Source organism: Gymnodraco acuticeps, unplaced genomic scaffold, assembly GCF_902827175.1.
Source record: "Gymnodraco acuticeps unplaced genomic scaffold, fGymAcu1.1, whole genome shotgun sequence".
In the NCBI taxonomy this organism is placed as follows: Eukaryota; Metazoa; Chordata; class Actinopteri; order Perciformes; family Bathydraconidae; genus Gymnodraco; species Gymnodraco acuticeps.
The window spans coordinates 159,240-179,313 of record NW_022991667.1 but is presented as its reverse complement, the minus strand read 5'-3'; the positions used below and the strand labels follow the sequence as shown (position 1 = coordinate 179,313).

Sequence of the window (20,074 nt, the reverse complement as noted above, 5' to 3'; positions counted from 1 at the left end):
ACAAGAAATATGTCAAGGGCCCCTACACTACACTACTTTTTTTCTAAGCCAAATATACTTAGTTTATATAGCACATTGTATTCTTACACAATGTGCTGAGAACGAAACAGAAGTTGCATCCACAAACTAACATGTCATTTAAAACCTCTAAAAATTATGAATTCCTTAATGGATTTTATTGATTAACTATAGTAGCCAGAAAGGTTGGTAATAATTAACAATATATTGTACTGCATAAGCTATGTATTTCTATTTCAAATAATCACTACTGATTTATATAAATATAGTGAAGTAAAAAGTATTAAACTTCCGTAAATGAAGTAGAGTGTAAGAACAAAGCTATAGTGAATAGAAACATGCTAATACAAAAGTACCAAATACGCAAAGATGTAGTCAAGTACTTGAGTAAATAAACACATAGATAATTGACACCATTGTGTTGTGGTTACTAACTTTTGCTAATACCTTCTTTGACCACACAGTCCTGCAGATCTCCCATCACACATAGCTCATCAGCTACAAATACATTCATTATTGAATAAGTGCGGTAAGAGGCCAGACTCTGGTCTGTGGTCCTCCTGCTGCTCCGGGTGCACAGCAGAACGGAGAGAGTTTGCTATGCAAAGTTCACCCTGACGGAGAAGTGATGAGCAGTCTGGCTGCTTGCTGATGGATGGAGGGCACTACTCTGATTGCCTTGCCCTGCCAAACATAAATACCATCTCTTAATTCTCCTCTTCCAGACAGCCTGACAGCACCAAGGTTTATTGAAAGCTGTTGAGAGAGCTAGGCCACAGCCAGCATTGAAATGTACACGACTCTGCTATAAAAATGTTGTTCAAGTCCTTTATTTATTCATTAATTTAGTTTATTTTACTATATTAGCATAAAATAGCGCTGGTATTTAACGATTTGTCAACACCCATGTCAACACATTGTCACCTGATTATCTGATGACCTCTATGGACTCTTGAAACTCTAACTCCTGTTTACAGATTGTTTGGTGTTTGTTTAGGATCTCCTTGAAAACGACATGATTCCTATTTTCATTTTATCCTGGGATAATACATTTATAAAATAAAGTGAGATAAAAAAAAGAAAGGTATTATATGCTTATATGGTATCATGTTATTAAGCTCAAGTGAGTGACCGACTACATTTTGTAACACATAAAAAAAGTAAACATACAGTAAAGTATTTATAGTGCAATTATCTAAAAGACAAATGGAAGCAATTGGAAGATTATGTCCGTACAGTGGTGCTGAAACCGGATCACCGACTTACTGGAACTGATGAACCCCTCCTAACAGGACTGGCAGCAGGCCAATGTCTTGCCCTGACTCAGGTGGTTCACTTTCAGGGTGTCACTGATACACTTCACCCTTCAGCAGGGGTGTCTTAACTGTCATAGGACCTCTGTGTCGCCCGTCAATGTCAGCCAGAAGGACTAACAGCGGTCACCTGAACATCAGATATCAACCGTTTTGTAATTCAATCTAAATAGAGTCATTGCAAGCCAAGTATCCATGTCATTTGTTTGTTAGGTGGTCGTTAGAAACGTAATGTTATTATGGACCGGGAGGAAACGTAAACTAATCCATCTGGCTACTGAGGGACTCATTATTTTGTAATCCTAACTGTGGAAATCCATAGGGCTATTGGGCCCATAACATCATGAATATCTGTTAACATGCGTATGACTTTATATCACCCGTAATTAACCTATATTCTTTATTTTCAAGTCTTTAGATTCTGAAGCGAATAGGAAAAGACAAATAATTGACTTAAGAATCGAATACAAAATGTTTTTTACTGAGTCACTCAGAAAACATGTGTAAAACTTGGTCGTTCGTTCAACTGATAGAGAGAAATGCAGAGATTTATAAGGATTCAAACATATCCTGAACTGGCCTCCTTGATCCTACACAGGTATGTGATATCTCTATTTTATTTGTGAAATACATGGTGAGCATGATTAAACTTCAATAAATTAATTAATTTTGGTTAGTGAAATAAAATGTACTTTGTTTCACTATTCGCATATTACAGTTATTCAGTGTGCATAACTACAAATATACACTTGTGCTTAGTGCATGGGGCATTCTGCATAGTGTTATTTTTATGAATACATTTGTAAAGAAATGCATGATGCACTACAAATTCTCGGGCTAGGTAGATCACAATCTTTACATCTTGAGGTGTAGCTCATGGAAACATAACACATTTTTTCCATTGGGGCCACTGAACTCAACACACGATGAATGTTCCTTGTAGTCGCTTAAATCAGATGTAATGTTATCACAACATCCTCTAAAGCAGGGGTGTCAAACTCAATTTCATCTCGGGCCACATTAGCATCATGGTTGCACTCAAAGGGCCAGTTTTATATATATATATATTTGGCACCCCAGGCCTTGAGTTTGACACCCCTGCTCTAAAGCTTTCAATTCACAGAGTGATTTACAGCCACAGCTAACTCTTCTGAATGAGTGAATTGGCTGGACTGGTTGTGTCTGTCTGTCTACGGCTCACTCCATTACAAATCTACATGACTAATTCATGGTCCCGGGACAGGGGACACCGGCTCCTCAAGATCCATTTACCCTCATCTCCTCACGATTCTGCCCGGATTCCACTACACTTCTTCACTTCTCCCTCACCTCCATCCTGTCCTCCCTTATCCCCTCATCTCTTATTCATCCGGAGGTGGAGTACTGTATAAGGAGCAGTCCTGCGGATATACAGACTTAGAGACAAGTTGAGTGGACAAATAGAGGAACAAACTGCACTTTGGGTGGAAGGCGAAGGAGATAGAAAGAGTGAAAGAGGGGATGTGTTACTATCTATTTTGGCCTTTCAACTGTTATTTTGCAGGAGTTTACGCAGATAGCATCATTTCACTGGCTTTCGAGCACAGTTAACTTTTGTGTGGGATCAGATATTTCTTTTTCAACCCTGTGTGTGTATGTGTGTGTATGAGTTTGTAAACCACATTATTCACAGTAGATAAAGAGTCCTTCAACTTCTCACCTCAAACTATAAAACACATGGTGCAAGGAGAAAGATTAAGGAAGGATTTTCAGGCGGAAGGGACAGAACGTCCTGGTGTACCACAATATCTCCCCTGGCACCTATCTAGTGAACAGGAGCAATATAAGCGTGTGTTTGCTTTTAGCTGGCTGTATGTCTTTTTCACGCAAGTCCTAAATAAACATTGCTTATCTGTCAAAGGTGGGAAGAAGGGGAGATTCTCCAAACATTTGATAGCAATTAAGAGAAGTTGAAAAAGGGACAAACTTGCTTTTAGGCGTGCATCTCTTTGATGCTGTCACAACCAAAACATCATAAGCAATATTAGCAAAAGTTGTTCACGTTTGTGTATCCTCACCCACCGTACCCATGCTTTATCCAGCAAAGAGGATACATGTAAATGTGCCTTTGGAAATTGCTGTCAATAAAGGTAGTACATCATTTTGTATTTAGAGTCTTTTCTAATCTTCACACAGCATGTGTGTGATATAGTAGCAGAATAATGTTGAGATGTCTCTACACTGTGATACCATAAAGCCTTGAATACTTTACAATCTTCACATGCCTTTTGTGAAGATTGTAAAAGAAGACTCTTTTCTTTTACATCTTTTTTTAATTGATTGTAATTAAATAGAAGGAATTCAGTCCATGTGTCCCAGTGGTGGGAGGATGAAGTAATGATCAGCTCGGCTGTTAAAAACAAGGTTAATGAATGACAAGTGATGGAAGAAGCGTGAGGGTGGAATATGCAGAGGACATATAATCCTACACACAGCACACCCAACATGTAAACACACACACACACACAGCATGCCACTGCTAATTTAGCATGTGCATCAGAGCCGTCAGAAATAACGACACGCCTGAGGAAAACTTGCCTGCCTAGGTTATTGGCAACTGGTCACAAGTTTGACACACACACACACACACACACACACACACACACACACACACACACACACACACACACACACACACACACACACACACACCACACACACACACACACACACACACACACACACACACACACACACACACACACACACACACACACACACACACACACACACACACACACACACACACACACACACACTCACTGTGGTCTGGAGATAGGGATGGGCAACCTTGAGTAAATCAATTACAAGGTTCAGTGTCAAGTTGAAGGTCACGAGGAGGGCACCATAACAATATCCCAGTGACAGCCTGTGAATAGCTGCCAGCACTAAATCAGCTGTCTGCACGGGCAGATAGAGCGGACACTTGTGGAGCAGGCAAATGAGTCCTGAGAGGACAAGATGAGGACTGAGCAGATGTCCTTGTTTGTTTGGCGGAAGAAATACTATCCCATGCGCTGTAATAGGAAAAACAACCTGACATTAATATGGCCCTCTGCGCTTATCAGAAGCACCAGCAGTACGGCCATCCTCCATCACTCTTTATCTCTTTCTGACTTGTTGCCTCTGTGCTTTAGTTTCTCTCGCTCTACCTCTCACAGCGTCTATATTTATATCCCCAGCATAGCCGCTGTTGTCCGGCATAACCAGATTTAGTGCCCTTGAGCTTGACAGCGAACTGCAATCAGCTCCACACTCCCCAGTGCCATGAGCCATAGTAAATACAAACACTAGGCCTTTTATGGTTCCCATTGTCCTTTCATGGAATAGTTTGTCATTTTGATTAATATGCTTATTTGCTCTTTTGCCAACTTAGACTATAGATCGATGTAACTCGTTTATCTGTCTCTATTCCATTACAATAAGTCAGATCTGCAGTCAAAAGTATTCGGATACTCTTTCCACATAATTGTGTTTACTTTTGGCGAGATGTTCAATGACTATCACAGCTTACTGTTTCTCTGCATCTGCTCCAATGAAGTAAATCCCAAATGGTTTGATCTGAGCTTGGTTTGTTAAAAAGCTATTATGGTGAAGAAGACATCCTGAAAGTTATTTTTGATGTCCAATTTCTGTTATAAATCATAAATGGGACCAAACGTGATAGAGAGTGATGGATATGTTAAGTAGCATTAAGCCTTTCTCTATTTCCCTTATCAGCTATTTCAGCTGACCAACTTATCAGCTATCTCCTCTACATGGTCTAAATGTCTCTGGTTTTGTCTTAAACAGATTTTCTTTGCTATTGTTCTTCTCTTCCATTTCCTACTTCCATCAGCTCAGCTCAGAACTGACTGCACGTTGGAACTATCCAAGGTGCTGAATCTTGCTTCCTTTCTGTCTCCATCTGTATTTTCTTTTCTTCCTCAGCTCATGTTGTATTCATTGTTGGTCAAAAGAAATGCATTCCGCTTTGCATTTTTCTTTCCTTTCACTTTTCTATTTGTATGCTTTTTCTTTCATTGCTTCCTTTGAAGATACATGTTTTAATCTATGGTTTTAATGCTATGTAGTTTTCTGTAAAGCTGTCATTAGTGCTTATTCTCTTTGCCTTATGATAACACTTTCTTTCTATCCCTCTTTATTTCTTGCTGACCACTTAAATCCTAAACAAACCCATTCCCGTTTTTCTGGCTTATATGTCCTTAATTATGCTGGAGGGGGATAAGACACATGTATGACTAAAGGGAATATTGCATTTTAGTGATGCATTGTGGTCTGATGCCCTCATATCAAAGCTTCCAGCCACCCGTGTGCTTAAAAAGGGTATAACTGACTACATCCTCATTGCAGGCTTGAATTTAAACTCCTTGTTTTCTGTTTCTTCATGAGCAGAGACAACATGACAGACCTATGTCAATCCTGCACCACATGCAAATCTCAGTTGGATGCAGCTAATGTATTCAAGCTTATTGATTCGTTTGCCAACTCTAAGCTGTAGACAGCGAGAGCGTTAACAATTCCCAGAAAAACTGTTTACTTTCTTTGAAAAAGGGATCAATTAGAAAGAACTGCAAAGGCCTCCAGGCTCCACTGCACTGCCCTGATTTGCAACAAACATAAGATGCCATCAATTAGGACCATAAATGATGGAAACGTGATGTGGAAAGGAAATGGCAAACTCTTCTGGAGTTCAATTATCTGGCAACCGTCTAAGTTTTGGTAAACTAGCTAATGTTATCGTTCCAACTAGGGGGATTAGGATTTGTTTTTTTAATTGGAAAATGATGAGAATAAGTCACTTTTCATGCAATATCACGTGGACATGTCAATTATTTAACTCACAATGCCTTAAAAGCATAGTATATATCTACAGTTGCAAGAAAAAGTATGTGAACCCTTTGGATTCTCCACACATAGCATTGTGTGTTCCTTCCAAACAACTCAACTTTGGTTTCATCTGTCCACAGAATATTTTGCCAGTAGTGCTGTGGAACATCCAGGTGCTCTTTTGCAAACTTCAAACGTGCAGCAATGTTTTTTCTGGACAGCAGTGGCTTCCTCCGTGGTGTCCTCCCATGAACTCCATTCTTGTTCAGTGTTTTACGTATCGTAGATTCGTCAACAGAGATGTTAGCATGTGCCAGAGATTTCTTTAAGTCTCTAGCTGACACTCTAGGATTCTTCTTCACCTCATTGAGCATTCTGCGCTGTGCTCTTGCAGTCATCTTTACAGGACGGCCACTCCTAGGGAGAGTAGCAACAGTGCTGAACTTTCTCCATTTATAGACAATTTGTCTTACCATGGACTGATGAACATCAAGGCTTTTAGAGATACTTTGGTAACCCTTTCCAGCTTTATGCAAGGCAACAATTCTTAATGGTAGGTCTTCTGAGAGCTCTTTTGTGCGAGGCATGGTTCACATCTGGCAATGCTTCTTAAGAATAGCAAATTCAAAACTGGTGTGTATTTTTTATAGGGCAGGGCAGCTTTAACCAACACCTCCAATCTCGTCTCATTGATTGGACTCCAGGTTGGCTGACTCCTGACTCCAATTAGCTCTTGAAGAAGTCTTTAGCCTAGGGGTTCACACCCTGCACTGTGAATGTTTACATGGTGTGATCAATAAAAACATGAAAACATATAATTGTTTGTGTGGTATTAGTTTAAGCAGACTGTGTTTGTCTATTGTTGTGACTTAGATGAAGATCAGAACACGTTTTATGACCAATTTATGCAGAAATCCAGGTAATTCCAAAGGGTTCACATACTTTTTCTTGCAACTGTACTGTACCCTTGCTTTTTTTCAAATTAATAAGTATAATATGAGGATGAGTGACTCCGGAGTGCTTGCATATCTCTCTCCCCCCTCCTTTCTCTCTCTCTCTCTTTCTGTGACAGGCGTCAAAAATACCACCAAGGGAGCGCGAATCAGCAGCTTTCCACGTAGCCACATTTGCCTGTCCACCGTACCGAGAATCCTAAAGAAAAGTCATATTTTCTCCGGACAGAGACCCACATCACCAAGGTGACTGTGGAAAGAGCGTGTTTTTTTCTACTCTGCTGGTCCAAAGTGACCGAAGCCGGACTGATTCGACTTTACATGCCTGAGAAAAGATACAAGTCGTTCACCTTCTCTGCGAGACACACAGACTCAGACCTGCTTTGAGACTAAAATGAGGAAGAAGATGTGGATATTTCACAGGGTCGACCATTCAAAGTGTTTTTTTCTCATTTGGAATCAGTGTTTGTATTACGCAGCGGTGGCGTGTTTGTTGTTTTCCACTGTCAGGACGGATGTCGCTTGCCCAGAGGACTGCATCTGTGCCAGAGACTCCGGGACAGTGACCTGCCGTGACGGGAAGGACACCGAGGTACCAGGAGATATACCGGAGTGGACGTCCACCTTGATACTCAAGGGGAGAAACATTTCAACTTTGCAGCGTGGTGCGTTCATGAGCAACGGGACGGAGACGGAGTTGACTACACTCTCGCTCTCCTATAACGGGATACGGGTTATTGAACATTACGCATTCCTGGGACTTGCTCGATTGCATTTGCTGGATCTTAGCCACAACTCGCTGGAGTTTATTTCAGCCCGGGCTTTCCACGGGTTACTGGAGCTGCGCTCTCTTTACCTAAATCACTCGCTTTTACCTCCAGCCACGGAGCAGCTCTCAAATGCACTCAGCACACAAAGTTTGCCCAACCTCCACCGACTGGAGTTGGCGGGAAACATGCTAAAGCATATTCCCCAGATTCGGTTAGATATGCATAATCTCCACGCTTTAGTGCTGATAAACAACTCAATAGAGAGCATAGGAGGGGACAATGTAACCACGTTGTACCAGCACAGGCGAATTCGCTTCTACTTATCTTTAAACCCATTTCGGTGCAACTGTGAGCTGGAGGCGTTTTACTACTGGTTGAAGAACTCTTCCCAGTGCCCGGATGCAGGGCGGCTCGTGTGCAGCGAGCCGGAGTCCAGGAGGGGGGTCCCTGTGGAGAAGCTCAGGGAGGAGGACGTGGATTGTATGAACGAGAACCTGGAGGCGGTTTCTTACGTGTTTCTCGGTTTGGTGTTGGCTCTGATCGGGTTGGTGTTTCTCATGGTGCTCTATCTAAACCGGGGAGGCATCAAAAGGTGGCTCAACAACATCAGAGATGCGTGCAGGGACCAGATGGAGGTCTACCACTACCGGTACGAGCAGGACTCAGACCCGAGACTGTCCAATGTGGCTGTTTAACCATCAGAAACATATCAAAAAGACTGGGGAGATTCCCTGGCAGTGCCCTGTCACAGTCAAAATCAATAGTTTTTACAATCACTTTCATAATTCTCAGCAGCTGGCCAATGAACTGCATGCATATTCCTCTCACAGTGGGATATGCACAGAGCCAAACACAGATAACGAGACTATTAAGCGTTCATCTTACACAACTGAATACTTAAAACTTCCAAGCACTGTTGTACATATTGTATCTTGAGAGGATTGTGTTAACTTGCCCAATCTAAAGCAGCTTATCCAACTCAGTATTATGTATATTATTAACCAAGTGACAAATATACAGTAGAGTACATACATATAATTTCAGTTGTATTAATGCTGGAACGAAACGGTGAATCAATGTAATTACTGAAAACTGTAGTTGCAAAGTTATGGCCTACATTCAGGACACCCCAGAGAGAAAAAGGTTGTTTCTAATCTACCGAGAGTGCATATTGCAAAGTGCTGAGAGAGACGGGCAGGTAAAATGAGGCAAGGAAGCTGGTAAATGCCATTTTCCCGCAAGCAGGCAATGCTAGAGTTAACTGTCATATTTCATCATGGAGAACACAGGATATGTTACCAACCTTGTCTTTCCAAACCACCTCTGACCTCTGAAAATAACGTTTATCATTTGACACCAGGTCAGTTTATCAGTTAAAGGGCAAAAGAGACAGAGTCTAACCATGCATGTGATTGTTGTAGGCATAGAAAACCAAACAAAACATTAATAAAAGGTCAAATAAAAATGGTGAGTTAGCAGTGTTCTTTACGTCACAACATTTTATCATCACTGTCAGGAAATGTTGACTTCATGCAGCACTGTGCCAGATAATAAACAAAGGAAGTGTTTCCCTATTTGTATTTAATCAAAAACATATTTTTTAAAAACGAATTAGCTCCATGTAGGCGTGAATGAGTGCACCTGCTCCATGTGAACATTTGAGTAAGTGTCACTGAACTACAGTAAGATGTCACATTGTCAGCCCCTCGAGGCTCTCCAAAAAAGGTCTGGACTTTCACATCTGTTTTATTTTTAAAGCATCAAAGAGTGCAGGGCTGGCAGAGGTCTGCGCGGGGAGATATAGCATGACAGAAAGGCATGGCAGTGTTAATCAAATCAGCCCAGCTGTGACGAATAAACCTTGGGAAATCACGATCGACCTGTGAAGTCAGTGTCTCTCTGCAGCCCGGAGCTTATCAAGCCTCCTAACTCAAGGTCTGCACTCTGTACTACAATCACAGGGATTTCTGAACCACGGGTCATACAGGAACATCTGCACAACAGCAGGAGATAGGAATGTGTGTGTGAGGATATCAATTCAAGTCATGTGAAAACCATGTCAGGCAAAGAACAGATGAAGGTAAAAAGCAACACAGATGTCTTTGTGAAACCATCAGGGATTTTGATCATTTCATCATTTCTTTCATAAACAGGTTATAGTTTGCATTTTTTCCTATTTAACCTCAGAGGGCAGAAAACACTTGAAAATTAAAAAAAAAAAATGTGTGTATCAAAATAAGCGACCGGCAAAACTTTCAGGAATCAATGTGATTTCACCTGCTTTTCCTTAAACATGTAAATATAAGATAATTGCTGCAGATTTAAAACATTTGTTTTGTCATTATTTATTAGATACTTCTGAAACACGGGCCACTAGAAAGATAGATAATTTTCTCTTCCAATTCCACAAGGTCAGCAGTGTAGGAGCTGCCTTTACATAATGATGTCACTGAGATGTGAGACATTGTGACTTACATGTCAGGTGCCATGGCAGTGTCCTGGGCATGTCATGTTATATATGGAGACTGAAGAGACAAGCTTCATTGTTAGGAAAGCATTGTTCAAAGATGAAAGCATGTTGACTTGACTCATGTTGACATCATACACTTTCATGTGCATAATGATTGAGATACATTTTCAACAAGGCTCTTTACAGTAGCAACAATACATCCATCATAAAGGAACAACACAGCCAAACATCAAATACATTACACTCATGACAATGATATGTTGTGTATGTGTGTGTGTGTGTGTGTGTGTGTGTGTGTGTGTGTGTGTGTGTGTGTGTGTGTGTGTGAGTGTGATGTGTACTGTATGCATGTCATACCCAGTCTACACCTACACAGCTTTATAGGACACAGAGCTCAGAGCTAAATGTCAACATCAGCATGCTCACAGTGAAAATGCCATCATGCTGATATTTAGCATGTATAATGTCTATGATGTTCACCATCTTACTTGTCATCATCTCTTGAGCAATGTTGTTCCATATGTTTAATAAAATAGCTCATATCTAATGATATCTTCATCCTGCCTTTGCTGACACATTCTCTCTTTGTTGTATTTTTCTCCTCAGTCATCAGCTTTTTTCCATTTGTAATGGATTCTTGAACACAAATAAAGAGTTAGCGGGAATACAGTAAACTGAATTTGCATGTTCAAAGTATTCAGGCATTCTCCATACTGTATGTTTGACCTCTTATTGCTGTATTTATTTTCTCCTCTGCTATTTTGCCACATTCTCCTTACAAATACCATGCTTCCCAAAGACTTCCTTTCTGCCTTACACGGCCCACCCCCGCTCTCTGTCTATTTCCCACTCTCGCTCCCCTTCATCCGGGTAAATGACTTTATCCAGTTGAGTGACTTTGTAAAGGATGCGTAGACAGGGTTTAAGCTGAGCACAGTAAAAAAGGAAGAAAGAAAAAAGACAGATAAAGGACAGGGAAGTAGAGAAAATATTCATTAGAGTTCTTTAGTCCAGGCACTGAATGTCCTTGGCTTATGTAAAGCTATGACTCACCCTCTCCTTTCTTATATGAATGTCTGGGAGGCAAAAGCTCAACTGCAAACGATGGGACACGTCTAAAATGAATGTGAAAATCAACTATAAACCGCTGCTGCTATCATATCTGAGTTTCTGAACTTCCAGCAACTTTTTAAATGACCTCTGTCTCTCCTCTGTAGGAACACTCACTCTGATGTCTCATAGCCCATCAACCACTGATTGAATAGTATGCATCAAGCTGAAAGTAAAGGTTGTAACTTATGGAGAGAAGTCTGCCAGTTTACAGTCTGCTGATTACTGGTTATTGATTGCTGGATGTGCCTCTGCTGCCTTGTGAAGATACATGAAGGGGTTTGTTATCGCAGGAGAGGAGAACGAGACGTGTTTCTGAGGACGGGGGGGGGGGGGTTTGTTATCGCAGGAGAGGAGAACGAGACGTGTTTCTGAGGACGGGGGGGGGGGGGTTTGTTATCGCAGGAGAGGAGAACGAGACGTGTTTCTGAGGACGGGACGGGGGACGGGGGACGGGGGGACGGGTTGAGAGTCAAATCCGTCCTGTTAGATTCTACTGAGGTTAAATTGTCTATGACGTTAAAGAGTAGAAGAGGGTTCATGTTTCAAATAATTATTTTATTGGTAAAACTTGATGAGATGAGAACAGTCCAATGAAAGGGAACTGTGTGCTAATGTTTGTATTGGGCAAAGTGACCTAAGAGCAATGGGATTTTATATTTCTCTTTTTATCCAATCTCTGTCCCACGCAAAACCAGTAGCCAGAAATTCCCCCTGCATCTGAAAGGTTAACTTTTTACTCCACTTCAAAAGACAAATCTTTCACACATGTTCCCATCGACTACACATGCATTGCATTTTTGATTCAGTACTAATGTTTACATACAGAACAGGACAGCAGCTGTTAGTAATAAAAAAGGCGACCAATGGAAGAAACTTTGTGATGCAAAATCTAAATTATTAAACAGTATTTTTTACTCCTCCTCTGCCCTGGGTGTGCAAACTGATATTAGAATTTGTTATATATACATGGAAAAATATTGGCCAGTATTTTCTCTAAAATCAGCACATCATTCAAACAAACAAGTCTGATTCTGATCCAGATAGATTTGTATTAAAGGGAACATTTGCCACCTTTTACGTTGGTGTCTAAACATTGATTGTTGATGGTTAATTGAAAGTTGGCACTGAATAATACAAATAAATGCGTGAGGTATCAAATAAATACAGATATTGTATAGCTATCGGTATTGAGACATTTCAAAACATTAGCCAGCCCTATGTTCATTTGTATATCCATACATGTTTCACATAGCACAGATGATGTAATAAAAGATTACAATGCATTCTGGGTAAATATGCTCCTCTACAGTCTGCCATTGCTCACTTCCTCCCTCAGCCCTTGAAGGCTTGAACTCACAAAAAATCCCTTGAGATCAGACATTAGATTTGAGAGGATTGGATTTAAGATGGTGACGGGGACTCCCCCAAGAGCAAGTCAACAACGTGTTTTTAAACACAAACATCAATGAATAAGTGTCACTAAAATGTTTACTTTGAATACATTTTTAATTAAAGTCTGTTAAAGGCTCATTATTAGTTTGCACCCCCACAAATTCCCTTTCATTTTGAATTGTCAGAATGCAGGCCTGGGATTCCCTACATGCTCTTATGAGATTAATTAAGCTTTAACTTGAACAGTTAACATTTTGTTTGTTTGTTACAGGGAAGGTCATTACCCTGCATTCAGTGGTAATGCCATCATAATTGGAGCTCATTAGAGCGACTCCCAGGAGTCACAGAGGCAGGAATCATTTGTCTGGGGTCACTGTGACTTCGCTGATAATAAATGCACCCTCTGGGAAAAGTATACTTTTGGCATGTCATCATAATATTGTGTTGGCTTATGCTTCTAAAATACACACACAGTAAGATAAGAAAAGTAAGAAGTCCAGCATTGTATGATTAAAGTTAGGATAAGAAAGATACTTATTAAATAATGCATCAATCCCATTTTTCGCCTGCACTCCTCCAGTCAATACTTTATTTTCTGTCTACTCTGCAGTGCAATAACTAACCATGGGAACCAAAGTGGTGAACTCTGTCTGGCCTTTAAACTCAAAGGTCATGTGGGCTTTGATCAGGACCACATCAGGGTCTAAAGAGGTCGACTGCAGTGCAGGCTGGTTTATTACTTTATTCATCCTGTACTGTGGATAAACACAGTTAGCTGGTCGATCAGCCTCTGACCAGCAGAACTGGATCTGTTCTAACAAGCTGTACAGGTGCCTCAGATCTATACACTAATTAAACCTTTGACTTTCCTGTCAATGTCTAAGCAGTCAATATATGGAATGATTCCACGAGAGAGATACAGAGAGATTGCTCTGACCTTAATCCCTCACTGAAGGACAAATATGAATTCCCTTAGATTTCACACGCTAATTTCAATCAAGTTATGTTGCAGCGAGGGCACAGGTGCGTTTGGATTAGATAATTCGGTTAACATGCATCACAAATACCCCTCACATCCCAGGTTATGGGAATGATTGGAACTGTGACGCTTATGCAAAATATATAATCCAGGCACCATGGCCGTTATCATACAGAGAACTAAGAAATCACATAAAGGTCAATCATTGGTGCTTTGCGCCAAAATATCAGAGACAAACTGGCTGACGCCCTTATGGATAGTTTGAACATCTTCAAACTAAGTTTTTGTCCACTAAATATTGAATCCAAGCAGCTGCCTCGCTGCTGAGAGTAAGTCATTAAGATTTTAATGGATGGCCTGTCCTCTCAAGGACAAGTAGGAAATATAACCAGCAATCACTCCATCAATGTTTAAATGAATAATTAAATGTAAAAGTTGTACATTTATTATGCCATGCCCGGCAGCACATTTTAATAACAGATAAACCCACACGTTCTTTGCCTCAGTTTAAACCTGCATGATATCTTGAATTCTGTGGTGAAGATACGAGAAAAAATGACATGCAGATGTTTAATCTCTAGCCAAAAATATAAATATTTGTATGTTTTGGCTGCTATTTATCTGAAGTTAACAGTAAGTACTCACTGCATTAGAATGCTTGTTTTCTATTAGATGTACACACTAGGTCCATATAAGACAAACTGCTCTACATTTCCTACTTAGATTGTAAGTCATTTTCTCTATTATACTTGATAAAGTCGAACAAAATCAGTAACGTGGTTCTAGAAGAACAAAGCATTTCAGTTCCTTATGACAATAATTCAGCCTAAATACTAATTGTTTAGTGTTCATTTAATCTCCTCCTCATCAAAAACACCACTGCTGTAGCTCTGCTAATTAGCTGCCAGCACACTGAGTGTGGAGAGAAGTGTCTGATCCTCTGAGCGGTCATAACATTGGTCCGTTACCTCAGAGAGAACAGCATCTGCTCTGACAACCTGTCCGTCACTTTTAGAGCATTCAAAGAGCTCTTTCCTCTCAGTGCACAACTCCAATCCAACTAACTACATCCTGAATTTAAACATGCATCAACACCACATTACAGTCAGTTACTTTAAGTGTACCCTTAACTTTATACATGTGTATTTTATCAGTATTCACAAATAAAGTCCCATTAAGTAGCAAGTGTAATGTATTTAACAAACTCTCATAACATCTCTGATAGCATCCTAATGCTAAACTGATATACCATTAAGGTCAGTGAGCTTTTGGTTACTTTGTCCAAAGTGCATTTCAGTGAACAGTGAACACTAACTTTTTCTTTGACTATGAAAATCCGCAAACTACTACCCTCATGTGGCCATATGGCTATACTGCAGCTGGACAGATTAATTGGAATGTGATTTTGACAAGACACTACAGGCAAAAAACATATTTTTACATGCACTAGTCAATTATTAGAGTTTGGCTTACTTTGCTTAACATGTCTGCTATTGCTGTTAGAAAAGTTGGAATTACAGGGTTGAGGTATCAATGTAATAAAAGGAATACAGTCTAAATATACACTGAATTTACAATATATATTTAGGCCAAGAACAGCAGTGTTTTATCAGGCAAAGATTAGCTATCCCCACACTATAAAAAACATGGAGGTAGAATTGCAAGATGCAGGAGTTGCTTTCAAGGGGAGTATATTGGCAGGTGAAGAGTGAGGTGGAGCTGACACTGCTGAGATGCTGATGCATCTGTCCCCTGACTGTCCCCAGTGAAAGTTAATATAAAAATGTAATTTAAAACATTTTGTATAGAATTTTTTATTTTGCACATCAATTTCATGCAGGCAATTAAATCAGAATAGAAGTGCGATATCCATAGCTTGGAGTGAAAATAATCATAAATCAACGACAGGGTTCAAGAAATGTTTGATTGATTGATTGAAAAGTTTATTAACAGCTTGTATATTGGGTACAGTGCAGTACAGCTCAAAACATACAATTGTTAAGGGGATGCAGACCAGAGAAAGACTTTCGTCTTGTTTACATCAGGGTCCCCCATTTCCAATTCATCATATCATTTAAGACATATAAGACAAATTTGACATACAGATGGCTTATTTAAAATTTACATACAGGTGGTTTTTTACATACAGATTGCTTATTTACAATTTTCATTTTAGATTTCGTTCTAATACATCCTAACCGGACATTTAAGACATACCAAGTCTACAGATATACAGTTAGTAACAGAGTCTAAAATGCGAGTATATACATAGATGGGGGGGGGGGGGGGGGGGAAGCTGTCCATTGTACGACAGGTTGAGATTTGTACCATTACCGGGGCCAGTTTTGCAATGCTCTCCCCCGAAGGTGCTCTTTAAGAGAGGTTTTGAAGGTAAGTATAGTTTTACTTTCCTTTACAGTTGTGGGAAGAGCGTTCCACCTTGATGTGGCATAATTGCGAAACGTGTATTCCCCCTTTTTTGTGCCAAATCTGGGTTTCACATGATTTGTGGAGCTCCCTCTGGTGTTATGATCATGGTATTCCTTGACCTTTGGGAAGAATTTTGACATGTACATGGGTACCATAGAGGTGTAGTGGATCTTGTAGACCAGGCCCATTGCAAGTAGCTGTACTCTGTCGTCTACTCTAAGCCATCCTAGGTTGTCAAAGTGGGCAGAGGTGAGGTGGGTTCTAGATGAAAGGTCAAGCAGTAGTCTGACCAGTTTATTTTGCGATGTTTGAAGTTTTATTTTTAGCGCCTTGGAGGTGCTATGGTACCATGACGTGCACGCATAGTCATAGTACCCTTGAATGAGTGCTCCTGCCAGAGTTTTCAGGGTGTTTTTGTTTACCAGAGAGGAGATCCGGTATAGGAATCTAGTTCTTTGATTGACTTTTTTTATTACATTGGATGCCATTTTGTCACAGGAGAGGTTTGCCTCAAGAATAGATCCTAGGTATGTAATTTCCTTCTTACTTGTGACAATAATGTCGCCCACTGCAACTGAGAAGTCGTCGGATTTGCTGAGATTATGTTTCGAACCGAAGAGAATGGACTCTGTTTTACCCAGGTGTAATGATAATTTATTATCGGCGAGCCAGGTGCAGATTCTGCCGAGCTCGGAGCTGAGGGTTTTTTCAACCTGCAACCTGTTCCTGTCAGAGACCAGCAGGGCTGAGTCGTCCGCGAACAGGAACAAGTTGCAGTCACATGCTGATGACATGTCATTTACATAAATTAGGAACAGTAACGGACCTAATATGCTTCCTTGTGGAACACCACAGCTCACTGGGAGGGGGGGGGACAGAGTACCGTTTACCTCCACCATCTGTTCTCTCCCCTCCAGGTAGGATTGCATCCAGCTCACCGATAGTTTATCAAAACCAATTGCTTTTAGCTTGTCAATCAGAATGGGGTGATTGACAGTGTCGAAAGCCTTTTGTAGGTCCAGCATCACCATGCCGCAGTACTTGCCCTCGTCCACCTCTTGTTTGATGTGGTCGCTCAAATAAAGAAGGCATGTGTCAGTGGAGTGGGATGTTCTAAAGCCAGATTGAAATTCATAGATTAGTTTCTTTTCCGCGAGGTACTTTTCGACCTGTTCATATACTATTTTTTCCATGACTTTCGAGATGGAGGTAAGTATAGAAACAGGGCGGTAGTTGCCTGGGTCCAATTTGCTGCCCTTTTTGTGCAGGGGGGTTACTCTTGCAATTTTGAAGTCTTTGGGTACTTTTCCCTGTTTTATGGAGAGGTTAATTATGTGAGCTATGACTGGTGAGATGGCGGTTGCTGAGTCTGAGGAATTTGGAGGGGATATTGTCGTGGCCAGTGGCCTTGTTAGGTTGGAGGGCGCTCAGTTTAATGAGTACCTCTGCTGTTGTTACCCTTGCTAGACTGAAATCATCTTTGCGTACCCCTAGGTTTTTGTAGTAGGTCATGATGTGATCTACTCCAAAAAGCCCTGAGTGGGAGGGTAATTTATTTACAAGAGTTGTGGCTATGTTTGTGAAAAAAATGTTCAAGTACTTGGCCACATCCAGTTTGTCTGTGATGAGCCTGTTATCTGTCTTTATGTTTAAGTTAGAAAATCTCGTTTTGAGTTTTTTACTGCAGCCAAGCTGGTTATTGAGTAATTTCCAAAGTTCACAGGGTTTATTTTTGTTTTCCTCAGTTTTGATATTGATGAAATTCTTTTTGGCAGTTTTGATCATGGAGCTTACGTTGTTGATCCGGAAGGTTATGTTCAGCCGTAACTCACTGTTACTGCAAGTTGTTCAAATACGTAACTTTAGGTACAACACACACAAAGGGAGTGAGTTGTGGTAAAAACACATTTTGACAATGAACACATGTTATTTTTGAAACCCCTCCTATCAGGCCATGTCTAACTGTTTCACAAAAGTCTCTATCCGTGTTCCTGAAACTTTGAATCAGCTGTTGGGTCTCTTCTCTTTGAGGAAATACATTCAAAGAGGGTTTCTCGGCTTTCCCTTTTTCAGGATTCTGTATTCAAGGCTTCCATTTAATCCAAATAACCTACATAAATCAAACGCCAGGAGAAGCTCATAACTTCCTGCTGTATATCACCATGACAGCGTATGTCACGGGTTAATTGCATTCATTTAGCCAAGGTCTGAGTTAGAACTTGAACTTGGACATGGAATACAGTTCCATAGCAGGGAACCCAAAATATAAAAACATCATCATGTATTGCCTTTTTCTTAGATGTGGTTATTTTTAGTCTTGTCTGGCAGTGTGACACTTTCACGAAATTCCCCTTGGACTTTATTACATCTTCATTTTATTATCAAAGAGGACATGATGTCCCAAGACAGAAGGATCAAGCCTCTGAAGAGTATTTCTAATGAGTCCCAGATGTGAGGCAGCACTGGGGAACCATGCTTAATGACATTGTCTGTAAACAAACACTCTACTGTTGAACCACTGTTGTCTAATTAATCTCTCCCCTCAGTAATTACAACGGAAGGAAAGTGGTAATGGAAACACTTTAAAGTTACATTTTGAGGAAAACCTGATACTTCAATATAGACAAACGATCAAATAGCGACCCTTCTTTAAACCCTCATAACATAAATGTTTAAAGTAACAGCCGACTGTAAACAATTGAAGAAAAATAATGTGTACATACACTCATTGTATGTACACAGGAAGTAGTAGAACATTGCATTCAAGCAATTCTTTTTTAATAGTTCTGAAATGATTCATCATGGTACTTACTGATCATTTTACCAATTTAGATAAATGACACACATTTTGGTGACAATTTACTTAAAAATACAATTTTAGCACAGAGTAAACAGCCTCTCCTTAAATGTATGACTTTTGATTGTGTTTTTCTGACTTTGCCTCTGATAGTTAATCTGTGCACAGTTTTTATTGCGCTGCACAATAACAGTGAGGTCAGCTCTTATCTGCTCTGTCCTCATGGATCATGCTTGATTCTTGGCTGGGCCTTATCACTAACTTGTCCTATTTTCAAAGTCATCATAATGCCTTGACAATGAATCAGCCAACTTTTATAAGTCTGTCTAAAAGTTAATTGTTAGACCTTTGTGATGAACTTGAGAAAATACTTTTCAAGGATTTGTTACACTGTTGGACTTCCCAACTTTTCTTTAAAAGTGTAAAGATAATTTATTGATTAAGGTTTCAGTTGTACACCCTGGCGTCCTCTCCCTGACCCTATTGAGCAAATCACCAGCCAGTTGTCTCTTATCTACAATAGATACAGTTTCTTAAGCATTGTTATTAAATTGTAGTGTTTCTAATAGTATTTATTTAGTGACAGTGGGCCACTAGCTGTGTTTTAAGGACCAATGCTTCATAGGGAGATTTCTGAAAAGGCTATGTATACTTTGCTTTATAAATTCAACATTGGATGGTGCATTCATTCATTGGTGGTGGTTACTTATAACATCCTTAATAGAAATCTTTCATTTCTTCTGTTTTTTTGTGAGGCATTTTTAATTTTCTGCTGCTGCACAATTACATTTTCGATGTCTTGTTGCTTCAGGCCAATCTCCAATATATTAAGCTTCGATGATTTTGCAGTAAATCGTTATTGTGTCCAATGCTAACACAATCTAAAGTGTATCCGCATCTTTTTCACAATTTGAATACTATTTAGAGTAAGACAACTACAAAAAGGGCTTCATTGGTGTAAGGGGGCTGA

General features: G+C 40.1%; 1 protein-coding gene across 1 annotated transcript; it reads left to right on the top strand.

Annotated features, from left to right (window-relative positions):
• The first annotated feature begins 7,439 nt into the window (after positions 1-7,439).
• waif2 (Wnt-activated inhibitory factor 2) lies at positions 7,440-9,451 on the top strand. Its single transcript, XM_034198640.1, has one exon. The coding sequence runs from the start codon at positions 7,548-7,550 to the stop codon at positions 8,616-8,618; it is 1,071 nt and encodes a 356-aa protein (XP_034054531.1). The 5' UTR covers positions 7,440-7,547; the 3' UTR covers positions 8,619-9,451.
• Positions 9,452-20,074: the final 10,623 nt, after the last annotated feature.

Coding starts and splice junctions, on each gene's coding strand:
- waif2 (XM_034198640.1), top strand. CDS start 7,548: ATGAGGAAGAAGATGTGGATATTTCACAGGGTCGACCATTCAAAGTGT.